Source organism: Drosophila elegans, unplaced genomic scaffold (genome assembly GCF_018152505.1).
Source record: "Drosophila elegans isolate 14027-0461.03 unplaced genomic scaffold, ASM1815250v1 contig_814, whole genome shotgun sequence".
NCBI lineage: Eukaryota > Metazoa > Arthropoda > Insecta > Diptera > Drosophilidae > Drosophila > Drosophila elegans.
Genome location: NW_024546167.1, coordinates 15,533,256 through 15,548,638, shown reverse-complemented (window position 1 = coordinate 15,548,638; position 15,383 = coordinate 15,533,256). Strand labels below are relative to the sequence as shown.

Sequence of the window (15,383 nt, the reverse complement as noted above, 5' to 3'; positions counted from 1 at the left end):
ACTTGTGCAATTTAAAGCACGAGGAATTTCAGATACCAACAGATTTAATGCCTTAAATGGAAGTATAAATAAAATGTAAATTAATTTGAGCACTACTTGGTCGAAGAAAAAAAGCTATTTTATATTTGAAAAACATTTAGATGCTCAGTGGAAAGCATATAATGGTATCGAGAAAGTAACTCAAAAATTATAAGACAGAGCTAAATATTTGCCTTAATATAAAATTAAAAAATGATTTTCTGTGAACTTGGCCATGAAAAAAGGTGATTAAAAGAAAAGGTATTAAAAAATTCTTGATTAGGAAATTATTTATATATTAATAATTATAATGAGAAGTTTTTCCAGCTTAAAAATGTTTTACCTCTATAGATGTTCACCTTTTTTCAATTATAAATCGAACAACTCGTAAAGTTCTCACTGACCAACAAAATACGTTTATGCCTTTTTGATCGATGACTTTTGGAAGTTAATGTGCGCCATATCAATAATGTGGCCAATCAGCAATTGAATATTTATCACTATCTATGCCGAAGCTCTGTGTTAATGACCAGGCCAATGACAAAAGGACAATGCCAGGAGTCGTCGGCACGCAAAAGTCAAAAGCACCGCATTCCCACAGGACATGCGGCAGACAGTTGGGTAAATAGACAGAACAGAACAACATGGGTTTGTTGATGGAAACACGGTGGCCAACACTCCGACACTCTGAGTGACGGAATGACAGACCGATGTACCAGTCGCCCCCGGGCACATTAATAAAGTCAATAGAGAGACAATAGTTGAAAATTAACAAATGAATTGAAATTACTTAAACAAACTCATTAGGCGTCGGCGTGTCACAGTGCTGCAGCTCCAGTTGACATTATTGGGGCGCTCATCCCCTTGGGATCCTTTGGACAAGCATTAATTTTCTGGCACAAATGTCGTTTTGCGGTGGGCGGTGTTCGGTGCTCGGTGTTCGGTGTTTTTATCCCTGGCCAACGCCTTTTAGCGATTGTCCATTGAATACTCGCGAGTTTTTCCCCGCTTCGCCATCGCATGTAATTAAATTTTCCAACCTTAATGTGCTAAGCATAGTAATTTACTCCCATCGCCCCGCAGAAGGTCCTTCGGTGCCTGTCCTCCTGCCAGTCACGAGTTTAAATTGTCAGAAACTGTGACAGCCCGACACCTCTACAACTTTTGCGCAGGTGTGGAGACGGAGAATGGCGAGGCGACAAGCCGCATATCTATAATTTTCATTAATTTTAATTGGCTGTGGCTGTGGGTGTGGGTGTGGTCGTGGGTGGATGTCGCTCAATTACAATGTATTCAACTTTTTATTGAATATTAAACTTGTAATGGGCCGTTCTGCCTACTAAAGGGTTAAACGGAGTTTTCAGAGTTTACCATTTAAACACAGAAAATAAATCCTTTAAAGACGGTTTCTTAAAGTATTCAATATTAAGTTTATTTTTAGTCCGAAATTCTTAAAGATTCATGCCTCCTATTTTTATTGCATACTTTAAGATGAAATGAAATATTTCTCAAATCAGTTTTCTCAGTTTCATTAACATAAATAAATGTTGACTATTTTCCGAATATTAAAAACTTTGTAAAAGTTAAAAAAAAATTTTAAGCAAATCATTAAAAAAAAAATCTTGAAATTCACAAAATATCTAAAATAAAGTAGGTTTAGCAGTGTCTGCTAAATCAGAATGTATTGAACATTTTTAGAACTGTTTGTTTAAAGCCCATTTTGTGACCTTTGGAAATATTTTTGAAAATTTGGGTAGCGTTTGGAAAAAAACGCGACCCGACCAAATTCTAAATTTATTTCGTGTCGCCTGCAATCGAAAGTGTTGCAAGAATGATGTCCAAGGTGTGTGCCATCATGGCCCAAATGGGTGTTCGATCCTCTGGGGAGAGGAGGCACTTGCTGAGCCAGGCTCTTTTTTTCGCCCATCAGGGGAGCAGGGTCAAAGTTCGGGGTCAAAGTTCAAACTGCTGCGGGTTAAAGGTGGTGCCCTCGCGCCAAGAGCACCTGAATGCGCTGAAGGGCGAGGAGTTCGATGTGCTGGTCATCGGCGGAGGAGCCGTGGGCTGTGGCTGCGCCGTGGATGCAGCCTGTCGTGGCCTCAAAACAGCCTTGATCGAGGCCAATGATTTTGCCAGTGGCTCCAGCTCGCGAACCAGTAAACTGATCGATGGCAGTGGCTCTTATTTGGGCACTGCCCTGCGGGAAAAGGACGTCGAGCAGCTGTACATCATGCTGCAGATGATGAGTGAGCGAGTTACGATGCTGAAGAATGCTCCGCACTTGAACCGCATCCAGCCCATGGTCATTCCCGTCTACAGTGTGATGAGCATGCCCTGCACTTGGCTGGGCTTAAAGGTGGGTGGATATTTTATGTTAAATTCAGGTTTATTAACGCCAATGCCAGGTCTACGACTGGATATCTGCCGCCTCGAATATCCGTGGCTCGCACTTCCTCTCCAGGGAGGCCACCCTGTACGAGTTTCCGCTGCTCAAAACAGAGGGTCTGCGCGGCGGCATGGTCTACTACGATGGCCAGGTGGACGATGCCCGGATGTGTCTTGCTCTGGTCATGACCGCAGTGGCTCTGGGCGCCAATGTGGCCAACCACTTGGAGGTAGTGGACCTCTTGCCGCAGGAGGGCTGCTGCCGCGTGGTGGCAGTCAAGGACAAGTTGTCCGGCCAACAGTTTTACATCCAATCAAAGGCGGTTATCAATGCCACGGGCTCGAGCACAGATGCCATTCGGAAACTGGACACCGAGGGCACTGCTCCCATTCTGGTGCCCACTCTAGACACCCAGGTCTCGCTGCCCAAGTACTTTGGCTCCGGCCACTATGGCCTGCTGAGTCCGGCGCTGAAAAAGGATGATCTCACCATTTACATGGTGCCGTTCGAGGACCACATGGTGCTGGGCGTTCGCGAGGTGGAGCTGGACGAAGTGACGGGTCGCGGCAGTCCCAGTCCCGAGCCCGATGACGTGGACTGCCTGCTGGAGGCAGCCAAGCGAAGAATGGCACCCTGCGTTGAACTCGGAAGGTGTCACGTGCTGAGCGCCTGGACGGGCATTAAGCCCAGTGTGAGTTGTCCCACCGACAAGTCGGAGGACGAGGTGGAGGCCATGCGGGGCTCGCCCATCAGCAGCTACCTGATCGAGGTGGGTGCCGGGGGTCTGATCACCCTGGCCGGCGGTCGTTGGAGCAGCTATCGCGTGATGGCCGCCGAGGCCGTCGATATAGCCATCCAATCTTGTGGCCTGTGCGCTGATCATGTGACCTCCAGCTGGACACAGGACTTGAAGTTGGACGGCGCCGAGTACTGGTGCTGCATGCTGCCGTTGGAGTTCGTTCAGGACTACGATGTGCCCATGGATGTGGCGCAGCATATATCCGATTCGTATGGCTACAATGGGCATGCTCTATTCTCGCAGGCACCGGAACTGAATAAGCGCCTGCATCCGAACTTCCCTTATATCGAGGCGGAGGTACAGTATGCAGTGCGTAATGAGTACGCCTGCACTCTGGTGGACATCATAGCTCGGCGTCTGCGCATTGCCTTTGTGGATGCTGCCGCCGCACTGCACATGCTGCCCAAGATCCTCAAGATCATGGCCGAGGAGAAGGGCTGGGAGGAGGAGCAGCAGCAGCAGCAGATGAGGGCTGCCCAGGAGTTTTTGGTGAGACAAATGGGTCTAGGTTTTATAGTCCGACCCAAGATTATTGGCAGGAGCAAGCCGATGAAAAAGGCCTCCGCGGAGGGATGTTGCTGCCGGGCAGCGGCTCGCAAGGAGGCCAGGAGCTACTCCAAAGATCATTCACTTCTCATCTCCAACCAGAGGTCCTGCAATAGAGTGTCCAACTTATTGCCCACTTCGGGCCTAACGCACTGCGCTGTGGAGGACAGTCCTGCGTACTCCGATCCACCGAGATCTATTCCCACTGTCTGGTCGAACAGGAAACGGGAGCTCATCATCAACCTTTGGCGCAATAAGTTCATGTGCTGACATCTATCTAGCCTATGTTCTAGTTTGGTTGTAACCACAGCTGCATCAGCAAATATCTTCGATCTGTGAGGGTTATATATGCCAAAATAAAGAACAGGGCACGTTTTAAAACGCGTTTGCCTTTTTGTTAAATCAGAATTAAACATTAAACAAGAAAGGAAGTAACCTTTGGAAAGCCGAAGTTTATATACCCTTGCACCTATTGCATTAAGTAAATTTTGAATTATGATGGGTACTCACAAAGCCCATTGAACCTATCAAAATAATGACAAGAAGAGGTGGTGACAAGAGAGCATGGACATGGGTAAGCTGATTTATTTAAACTAATTAGAGCTAAAATTTGCGCAACTGCTCGTTAAGTTGTACCTAAATTACTCTAATAAGTTAACAAAGTGTAATATTTCATTCCGTCCATATGGCTTCCTGAAATTCTTTGGAAAAGAAGGCAATAGCAACATTCGACAGTCGTTAAAGATGTTTTGTTCTTCGATTTATTCACGTTACTCTGGAAATATAGCACTGCTGTTGCTGTCGTTTGTTTTTATAAATTAGCTTTATTTGCCAAGGGGGAGGGCAAATTCGGAAACGTATTGGGGTGACCCATTTTGAATTATTGTTATTGGGGCTGAAAAACCATTTCTTGTTATTTGCTACTCTTTGAATATGCTTATCGTTCATATATTGCGTTATTTATTGGCTGATTGGGGGGGCTGAAAATGTGTGTGAGTGTGGGCGGCATTACATAAGCACCACATTTTTCCCGCCGCCGCTCGTTAGCCACGTAAATGAGCATTTTATGGCCACATATTTTAAAGTGAGTGGAAATTAAATTGAAATTAAAGGAAAATATACCTGTGATGTCTTATCATAAATTGAATAAAATAATGATGGTTTTAAATAATTGTGTTCCCTTAATAGCACATAATTATGATGTATAGAATTAAATGAAAGTATCGATTTCATTACACTTATGAGCAGAATCCAAATGTCTGGAATGGCTTATGGTTTACACATCGTTTTTGCACTTCATTTTCCTGCCGCTTGAAAAACTCTTCGTGCCTCAAAAAAAACTCGAAACACTTTCACTTTTCGCCACACTTTCCTACAAACACCATTTTGCGGTCTTTGGGCTGCATTTTTATGCTGATTAGTTGAGTTAACAATTTGCAGCACGCGAAACTATTTGGGGAATTTCAGACTTAAAACATAAATTGCAATACCAAGGGCTGGTCGGTCACCCCATTTCCCACCCCCCTTCAACGACCTCCACTGCGGCGTCGAACAATTTTAATAAGTTTGGGCCGGCAGTGCAAGGAAGTAAGTAATAGGGAAAAATGCAGGCGATGCACACGCGAGCTCATAATAATAAGAATTTTCGGAGAAGGAATTTTCGCCACTTCTTTTAACCCAGTCAAGGACATATAGTGAGCTACCCGAAAAAAAAATTAAATAAGAAATATCGCCTTAAATAGCAATGAAATAGCCGAAAATGGGGAACATGAAAAAAACGTATGACGGAAGCAATGCCATAAAATGCTGAAAATAATGCGAGGCGACAAACGGAAATAACAGGAAAATAGTGTGTCATAAAATATGCTTTAGTACTTTGGGAGTTGAAATCGCCAGGAAAATAAGTAAAAAACAGAAAAACAGAAAAACAGAAGAATTTTATGTTTTTGAAAAATGCGTGGAAAATGCAAAAGTTGTGTCACAGGAATATTAAATCCAACAAGTTAAATTTATGAAGTTATTTTAACGTTGCTAGCAATACTTTAAAAGCAAAAATATTTAAAGCGGTATTTTAAAATATACTGAATAAAATATTTAACTAAAGTTAAGAAAGCTTTAAAATATTTTTTGAAAACCAGTAAATTATTTGTTCAATTTTTGCACAGAGAAATGCGTCTTCCCAAATAAGATCGCCAGCTAGCAGAGGCACTTTTTCATATTTTCAGCATTGGGAAAATAGTTATTCTTGGCCAAACCATGCATAAAATCATAATATATCTCCTCATACACGCAAACACAGTTATCTCGGCCCCAGTTGAAGTGGAAATCGGGAAGATGGTGTGCCGGGGAGGTGGCACTCAGCTGCAAAACATTGGACCAAATGATAAGTGACAAACATGGTAGGACAAACAAATGTGTGTTTTATACGTATGCCCGATGCTCAGTTATGTGGGAAATGGCGAGGGCCAGAGATGCACAACTGTCAGATAAGTGTGGAGAGCATTTTGCGAGCGTCTTTTGCCCGCAGGTGACATGTTAAACGTCTTGTAAGCATTTGCATTTCCTTGCTCATAAAATAGAAGGAATAAGAAGGAAATAAGAAAATTCCCGCCCTCGGGGCCGGGGAAAATGTTGCTGCAAAATATATATACTATATGTGTGTGTGGAAATAACTGAACAAGCATGACAGGGCAGGGGCCAACATCTTTTATCTGCAGTTCATTCATTTTGTTGGCATCGACTTCAAAAGGGTTGAGTTGTTGGCTTTGGCTTAAAGCATATTTGATTATGTCACAAAACATCCCGGAGCATACTACGCTGTATTTGTATCTGTGTGCCACTTCGTTTGCTTAGCCAAAGATAAATTTAACAAATATGCAAATAAAACACGCCTCTTTAGAACGGCCGGCGGAGCAAAATGGGAAATTGTTTTCATAAATTTTTCAAACATGCACAATTTTGTCATTTGCCATTTTGACGTGAACAACTTTTTAGATAGGCTTAGAAAACAGCAAGAACAACAACAAACAAAGACTAGATTTATTTTCTCTTTCGGAAATGGCTTTTAATGGCCAAGGTAAACAAACACTTTTCTGAACGGAGCCAAATCACGAAGTCCATTAGTTTTTAATAGAAGTAAAGTGATATATGTGAGCAAGTGCTAGCGGCAAGTGTGGCAAAGGGTTTGGAAAAAAGAGAGAATAAAATAGGCAGAAGGTTTTCATTCCAATAACACCATTTCTGACTTAAAAAATAAACTCTAAATATATTATACATAAAATTAAAAAAAAAATAGAAATGGAGTTAGAAATCGAAATCATTTGTTATATTACTTTTGGTTAAAATACCAAAACAATTTATTTAAATAAACGTGTATTTTGTTTTATAATAACAACTTCTCCTATATTAATTTATTTATTTATTATTTATTTTATTTATCATTCGAAAATCGATTGGAAAGAGAAAAACTTTCCTTAGAAGAGCTTAAATTTTAATTAGCTATAGTGAAACCCTATAAATTGTGAAAGAATTTCGACCCAATTAAAGTTGATTTTAACCTATTTATATTTTTCAAAACTGAGTGCCTTCCACTATTCTTTGACTGCCCAATGCCAGTCCAACAGTCAATCAATCAACCTAAGAAGCCCATTAAGAGCGGCTCATTAAATTATCAAAGCACTTACCTTTTGCTGGGATTTCGGCGAGTGTGGGCGTGGCTGTCATCAGCATGGTAACCGCGACAGTGGCCATTATCGCGGTGGCCAATTGTAGGACATTAACCTGAGGGCGTGGGCGAAACTGGGGGCGTGGCAGCCAGTGCGGCTCGGCCATGGCTTTGGAAATCCTTTACCTTCACGTTCCTTCTGCAACGGGTAATGGGAAAAGCGTTCAACACTACAGCGTCAAGTTGCCAAAAATGTTCGAGGATTAGTGGGAGGAGACGGTGTTCACTGGTCGCCAAACGTTTTCACCTTTAATCACTTAAACGTCGCGTAATCAACAGCAGCAACAACTACAACTACAGAGGGACTGCAATCAACACCAAACGCGACTGAAATGGAGCGTCATGATGATGACGAGCCAGCTTGCCAGCACTTTTCGGGGGAAATCTGCCCCAAGTCAGGACACCCAAAGCCCGAACATGAACCCTCAATCCGGAATCCGGATCCGGATGCGTGGCAAAAGTTGTTGGTATTGCCGCCATTGCTGCTACTGCTGTTTACACGCGCATTTCGTACATAGTTTGGCCCCTGCCTTTTGACTTCTGACTTTGCGCCGACTTTTGTTTGCTTACTTTGAATTTTGTGTCCTCATTTCCCCCCAAGCGCCGTCGAAGTTAATTCTCGGTGCGTTAATTTGAAGCGTTTTAGACTTCGGCTCAGCCGGATAAAATATCTTCAGACAGCAGGCAGACAGTAATTTGATTTGTCGACGGAAATTCTATTTTATCTCACCATTAATTTAACTTTGGTCTTTAACTTTTTGATTGTTTTTCTTAGTGAGTGGGGAACGAAGAAAATCAACACTTAAAGTTTAAATGGCAGATTAGTAGTGTAGATTTCAAGTGGTACGCTAGATTGTGTTTTATATTACAGTTTTATTTCCTTATATTAAATTAAATGTTGTTTATTACTTGGAAATGAAAATAGAAAATCATTTAACTCATTTTAAGTAAAAATGGCAGTTGAGTAGTGTAAATTTTAGATTGCGTCTATAGGAGTCCCTTTTCTAACAAAACCTTCAACGACAATTGGTGTAAGGTCTTTATTTTAAGTTAAATATTATTTATTACTTGGAAATTAAAATGGGAAATCATTTAATTAAATATATTTTTCTCAAATATTATTTACAAGTTGTTTAATTAGTTTTTATGGACTCAAGCCCTGTTCTTGGCCCCATTGCAAAATTCCCTTCGTCAAAATCTCAATTTGCAACGTCAAGCTGTCAACGCTCTGTTTGCTGGCAAATCAAGTCTGACAAATGAAATGATTACACAAAGTAAACAGCAGGCACGTAACACACAAACCACCTGTCAGAAACTTTTGTGCACCCACTTTTTTGTGCCCCCGAAAGCCCGTGAAAGTTGAGGCAAAAAGCGGACAGTGCCTGGCAACATTTTCGCAGGCGGAAAGCTAAAAAGGAGTATTATCGAAAGGCACTGGCACAAAACAATAACGCAAGTACAAACAGCGAACGGAGCGTACCGAAAATGCAATGGCGATGCCAGCAAAATGGCAATGGCAACACTTCCGTTTCCGCTTCCGACGCTGCGGGCGACTTTCTCGCACAGTTGGCAAAACGTTGAGCAAACTCAAACGCAAACTCGAAAGCAACAGCGAAACATAACAAAGCTTGTTAGTGTTGCTGCCCCACAGCGGTGCAACAGTCGCCCCCTTTTTATTCCCCCCCGACAAAGGGATTGCGGATATCGCAGGCTGAGGGGATTTCTCCTTTTTTTCTGTGATTCGTTGCGGGGCATCAGCCAGAAAAACGTAACAATGGCGACGAAACGTACGAAAATTTTAAACGCTTTTAATATTAAAGCGTCCGGTATAGAGACACAAAAGCCAAAGGACCCGGCAGCACAGTACCACCAACAAAATGCAACACGGCGTGCAACAGCAGCAGTATCGCCAAAGGCATGCGGGGCATGCAAAAAGCGGCAACTGCATGAAAGTGCCACACAAAACACGAAAATATATGTATTTAGTGGAGAGGTGGGAATTTTCTGATCAATCTTTGTGCTACCCAGTACTCGGTTATGTAAGTAAAAATTATGTTTACGAAGTGCCAAAAAAAATCACTTTATTTTTCAAAGGCAACACTAGTCGCGATCTGAATAAATAAAAAAAATACCTTACAAAATAATGTTTGTGTTGACTTTATACAATTAGGTTACTAGAGTCAAAAATAATTTGTTAATTTAGAAAACTTATTTAAATTGAAACTGTATTTATTTGCCTTCTGAAATATATTTTAGTTCTTTAATTTAAGCAAATTTTAAATATGATATAAGCGGAAGTTCAAAGTTTATCGGGTGTGCCTAAGATACCACTCTGGTTTTGACCTTACATTAAAAGGTGTCTGAAAAAATAATAAACATAAAATGTGTGCTGCTGATTCCTGCCGAGGTAAACCTGGCTACCCTGTACACTATCCAGATTCTTCCAGGCGGCGACTACATCCCACCAACTCAAAGCCTGGGCCGAGGACTTCTGTAACAGCCCTGGTATCCAACCTTTCCTCCTCCCTCTTGGCTCAGAGTGCATTTTTTGCGGAGTTCTTAGACCCTGCGGCCAGTTGCCCTCTTCGTGACGAAAATGTTTCGCTTAACTGGATTTTCAAATATTTATTGCAACAAATTATTTTGCTGGTTACATGGCGGCTCTTTGTTTGTGTCTCAACATGGCCAACATCCCTTTCCCGTTCCCATTCCCTTGGCCAGATGCCCTCAGTCACCGTTCGTAAGCGGTTTTTATGGCCATTTAGTTTGTTGCATTCCAGTAAAAGGATTTGGTGTTGGGATTTTTGCGGGCTTTTTCACAATTGCTGACAAATTAGGGTATTACAACTGCATTCAATTTATTTCGAGTGTAAAACCCATAAATTATGGTTAAATTGCTGTGTCGTGGGAAGTGCAAAGTATTTTCGTCATGAAAGAAATAGTTTGTCAATCAAGGGTTGAAAAATATAACCCTCAAATAGTTCAGAGATTTTATGCAAGGGAAAATTTTGAAAATATTATATTTAAACAAAACTTTTTCCTAACAAATTGATAAAACACTCCGACATAATTATTAAGCTATAAACAAATATATTTTTCCAGTCACAAGTTTTTCTTAAATGTTACACAGCTAAAAAAGTAATATTGTTTAAGGTTTTTACTCAGAAGTTATATGCATTGACTTTTCAGAGATGGTGATTGAACATAAATTGAATTTAAGAACAAATTTCGAAGCCACAATAAGTTCAGTATTATATTATTATGTTCCACCCAAACATACAAATGATCAGTGAGCAAAAACCTTATCTTTTCTCTTTCCAAAGTGCAAATAAATGTGGCACATGTCGTCAAAAGGTGGGACCAGCAGCTTAGAGCCACTGTAAAACTATTCGCAAGGCAACAAAAATTTGGTAATTACTTCAAATTAAGCACGCAAATGCGAATGTTAGAGTAATGGTAAACCGAAGTCGCCGCACGACAAATGCACAAAACTTTCACTCGCTCACAACTTTGGCGAGGGCTGCCAAAATCCGGCAAATGACAGCGGCAGGACCAACGACAGCGGCAAGGATAACGACAACGCACCGAGTAACATTTCGCAGTGGACACTCGCGTGTGATCGCAAATCGCAAATAGCCAAACGCACGTCAGATAGTTTCGTATCGACCCTCGCTGGGCGCAGACCGTCCGTTCAGTTGAAAGCCCGATTCACGACTGAACGGGCGGAGGACTTCATTGGTTAAAAAGCCCCAGTCATGGCCCAAACGACGATGCCGCTTCGTGGTCCCATGGCCTCGGCTTTCGGCCGTCATTCGGTTTTTCGAAATTCATCGGCCGAGAGAATGGATGAACTCTCGGTTTCAGAGAGAATTCCACTGGAAAGGGCCAATCGGGAAGTCCCACTTCCTTAACTTGGGGACTAACCTCTAGAACTGATGCCCCTGTGGATGATAATTATATTCTTAACCCAAATCCCTACTATCAGAATACTTGAATGTAGTTCTACAAATAACATTACCCCAAGCATGTTATAAAACCTGAAAATGCGATTAGCTTTAAATGTTTTTCAACACATAACTATGAAGCATTGTCTTTTTGAAAAGTTAGCAAATTTATTTAACACAAGAAAAATAAACACATTGATTTAAAAAAATATTATAACATTATTATAAAAAAATATTTTAAATATATTTAAAGATATACTTGAATTTAAACCATGTCTTAAATAATTTAAATAAAGTTCTTTCTTTGTACTTTAAAATTTTGTACTCAAAAAAAAATATACAGCTATTACTCATTAAACTCAATGAACAGCTGCAGAGACTTCTAAACCTGAACTAACCAACCGACCACAACAGTGTCAGCCATTACCACTGCCGTCAAAGGACCATAGACCAGTTTCCGCATTGCAAAGCCCCAACTTCTCCTGTTCCAAGCCACGCAGAACTTTCACAGTCAAATTAACACGCATATTCAAAAAGAAGAACTGCATAAATTGGCTTATCTGGTGAAACACACTAAAATTTCGGACTCCATCCCCTTGGCCAATGTCAAAAGCAGCTACCACACAACTTGAAACTGGCAACAACCGACTGCTAACCACAATAAAAAATATATTCCACATACGCAGCGTTGGCTGCTGGCATCATTTAGATAAACATAACTCGGAAACTTAAAACCAAGTCGGGGGCAGTTCGGAAAGGACGGGGCATCTGACCAACGTGGAACACATACACACACACAGAGAGTTAAATTCCCAGGCAAGTAGTTACCGTCATGAATAAAATAAGCAACAGCACTAACTGCATAAAACCGAAAAGTAAAATAACTAATATGCTATTGTCCCAGAGCTCGCAAAATTTCGCAAGTGGTTAGACTGGTTGGAGTTAAAGCTTGACCGACTTCTTTATCAGAAGCTGACACAAATTTCTCTTGACCATCTCCGTAAACTGGCACATTAACAAAAGTGTGGGTGTTGGGAATAGCAGCGGATTGAAAAGACCAAAAAAAAAGGCCAAAAGGATAATCCGATGATGACGAGGTCGTCGGCAAAGTTGACAAAAAGCGCATTACTCAACATTTCGTCAAGTGCGCCTTTCAGGGTCTTACTTACAAATACATACAGAATAGGACTCATTCCTTGGGTATCTTTAAAATTCTTATAATCTTAGAATATCGAACACAATGCTCAGCGAAAGATAATCACTTAAGGTTGGTAAATTTCATTTGGTGTTGAATAAAACTGGTATAAGCGAACTCGAATAAGTTTAGCTTCACTCAATGAACTTGTTGATTAATTTTAAGCTTGCTTTTTATTTATTAATATGTGACAACATCATAGGCAATACTTACTGTGTAAAATTCTTTATATGTGTAAATATAAAATTTCAGCAGAACAGAGTTCTCAGATTTGTTAAAATTTAGAAAACTTAATTACTTATTGTCAAAAAGTATAAAATGAAGAAGAAAAAAATAAAATAGAGAAATATTTGTTGTATCCATTAAAACTTTAAGAAACAACTTTAAGACTAATCCAGTCGCTGGTCTTGCGATTGAGTGAATTGCTTTCACTGCATGGATATTGTCTCAAAATCCTCTCCAATCTTCTTTCCCAGCTTGCCGGCTATTGCCCCTTAGGGATCAGCATTTAGCTGAAATCCAAGAGCATTTTCTGCTTTCTGCTGGTGTCATGCTGGAAACGACACCCAAAAGTGTGGGCATTAAACGAAAGTTTCTGTTTTTTTGCTCGTGATGCAATTGCAGTAAATTGCCAAAAAGAGGAGCTGGGTAGAAGAAACGAAACCCTTCCCAGTGGCCCACCGAATGGCTTTTTGGGACCATCTAGGGGCAATTGATTCCTGCGGGCGAATGCATGGGCGTGGCATGCTGCTACTTAAAGCGCATTAGCAACAATCGCTGCAGGAAAAACAAGCTGATTGCATTGAGTGCGAAAATTGCTGCTGAAAATTGAAGTGATCGGCAAATATACTCAAATGACAAAACGATGTTCAAAGCAAAACATAAAGAAAAAGAATTTTTTTTTAAAGGCAGATTTTTTAACGTTCTTACTTCTACTTGAATCACACTCTAATAAATTTTACAGCTTTGCCAGCGAAAAACTCTTCAACTCAAATAAAAATATTCAGCAAGGTCGTTAATCAAATTAATGAATACTTAATAAATGCCATTACATTTTTATTACTTTTTTTCCCCCGTAAGAGCATTGAATTGATGGTAGTGGGGCTGGTCCATGGATAGGTACATAAATTGAATAAATCGTTTAGCAGCTCACAGACACTTCAGGTGATATATTTATCAATTGGTCACAAGTGGATCTGGTCTGCACGAGTGTGTGGCACAGCCTCCGGTTGTGTCGAATTCTTTGTGTATAGAATGTTCTCACAGCGAGTGGAATTTCTAGATTTTCCAAGGAAAAGTTGGAGACCAGACTGCCGAATTATAGTTGTGTTTATTTAAGCCTATAGGCTATATATATATAGAAATTCATTTTTCAATTTTCATGTTTCATTTAAAAATATGAAAAAAATCTCATTAAAATTATTCTTTGGACTGCATACACTTTTTAACTAGTTGGTTTATTTGTAATTAATCGCTCTGGTTTTACGCAACTTATTTTTTGAGTAACACATTCCTACGCCCTGCCCATAGGCTTCGCCTACACACCTTTCATGGCTGCTTATTCACCCAGCTTTCGGCATATCGGTCATACGCCGCTATTGCTACCTTTGCCAATCTCCGCTAATCAAAGCTACCCAATATTGCCGCCCACAAGGGCGATTCATTTCGTGCCGGTTACGGCGACCAGGGCAAGGTGGAGCCCACGAAATAGCTTTTCCATGGCGATTTTCTGGGCTCCAGCAGGCGAGTTATGGCCGCTATTTCCGTTCGGTTTTCACAACTCAACGCGCCGACTTCCTCACTTTGCCTTTGCACCTCCAGGTGGTCCCGGGTCCAAAGACTGGCCCAAATCGTCGGTTAGCGCAGCTTCCAGCGGTTTTCAATTTTATCGCCGCCAATTTACTGCTGTTTCCCCGTTTTTGCTGGCCTTTTTGTGCTGTACTGGTACTGGCTTCTGGCCTTTTCACATTTTTAGCCATGGCAAAGAAGGCCGTTGCTGTTGCATATTTTTCTCGCCACATTTTCCATTGTGCTGCCCCGGTGATTTACCTTTGGGTGATTAGTATTGTGCTATCGCACTATATACTCCTGGGCAGGCATCGATTTACGACAATCAGCTGATTATTCCAGATTCCAGAGTTCCTCACAAGGCACAAAATTTTATTGGTAACATTGCTTGCATCCAACTAGAAGTATAACGATGCTGTCTTGATCTATTCTCTGTTCCAATAACAATAGAAATAGTCAGATTTCATGTAAAGCCTGTTTTGCCAGTAGAAATAATAAGGTGGAGCGACGACAATTCAGACGTTGTCAGAGAAATGCAAAGGATGTGGTAAGGGGAACAGCTATTGTTCACCTCTATCAATGGTTGAAAACAAGTCATCACTGTGGAGACAATGTTAGCTTTTGAGCTTAACATAACAATACGTTTAACTGTATGGCAATGAAGTCAAAACAGAACAATTTATAAAAACAATATGCAGAAAATATAAGTAAATTACGAAAAATTCTTGTAATCTGCCATTTAAAGCAGATAAATACATTTTCTTCGCTTTTAGTTTATAGAAGATATTAAAATTCGGTTGAAGACATAAATGCGTTTTTAGTTTTAGTTTTTGAAGTTTCAAGACCTTCTCAGAAATACCCAATTCAATGTTAAAAAGAAATGTAAATACCAAACAAGATTTAAGTTAAAGTTTACAGAAAATATTTAATTAAGGTGAACGCCGTAACATGTGGTAGGAACTGAAGAGTTTGGTTTTCTTTTA

The 15,383-nt window shown here is 40.7% G+C and overlaps 2 protein-coding genes across 5 annotated transcripts in view; one reads left to right on the top strand and one right to left on the bottom strand.

Annotated features, from left to right (window-relative positions):
• Positions 1 to 11,174, bottom strand: part of LOC108149461 (neural cell adhesion molecule 2) — a 44,230-nt gene extending 33,056 nt beyond the window's left edge. For 2 of the 3 annotated variants that reach the window (XM_017277060.2, XM_017277062.2), the window contains exons 1-2: positions 10,892 to 11,174; positions 7,433 to 7,612 (exon numbers count right to left, since the gene is read on the bottom strand). In XM_017277060.2, coding sequence (XP_017132549.1) covers positions 7,433 to 7,580 — 148 coding nt within the window. In that variant the 5' untranslated portion in view covers positions 7,581 to 7,612; positions 10,892 to 11,174. Of the gene's footprint in view, positions 1 to 7,432; positions 7,626 to 10,891 lie in introns of those variants that run through there. The other variant, XM_041710402.1, reaches the window with a different exon arrangement.
• Positions 1,684 to 4,157, top strand: LOC108149460 (probable glycerol-3-phosphate dehydrogenase, mitochondrial). 2 transcript variants are annotated; one of them, XM_017277059.2, is made up of 2 exons: positions 1,684 to 2,373; positions 2,445 to 2,705. In XM_017277059.2, the coding sequence occupies exons 1-2, from the start codon at positions 1,850 to 1,852 to the stop codon at positions 2,590 to 2,592; spliced, it is 672 nt and encodes a 223-aa protein (XP_017132548.1). In that variant the 5' UTR covers positions 1,684 to 1,849; the 3' UTR covers positions 2,593 to 2,705. The 2 variants fall into 2 exon arrangements, with proteins under 2 accessions (XP_017132548.1, XP_017132547.1); XM_017277058.2 differs by having other exon boundaries at positions 1,688 to 2,374; positions 2,424 to 4,157.
• Positions 11,175 to 15,383: the final 4,209 nt, after the last annotated feature.

Bases quoted from the DNA above. Each gene is read 5' to 3' on its own strand.
- LOC108149460 (XM_017277058.2), top strand. From the start codon at position 1,850: ATGATGTCCAAGGTGTGTGCCATCATGGCCCAAATGGGTGTTCGATCC. The intron at 2,375-2,423 runs GTGGGTGGATAT...CGCCAATGCCAG, and splicing joins GCACTTGGCTGGGCTTAAAG to GTCTACGACTGGATATCTGC.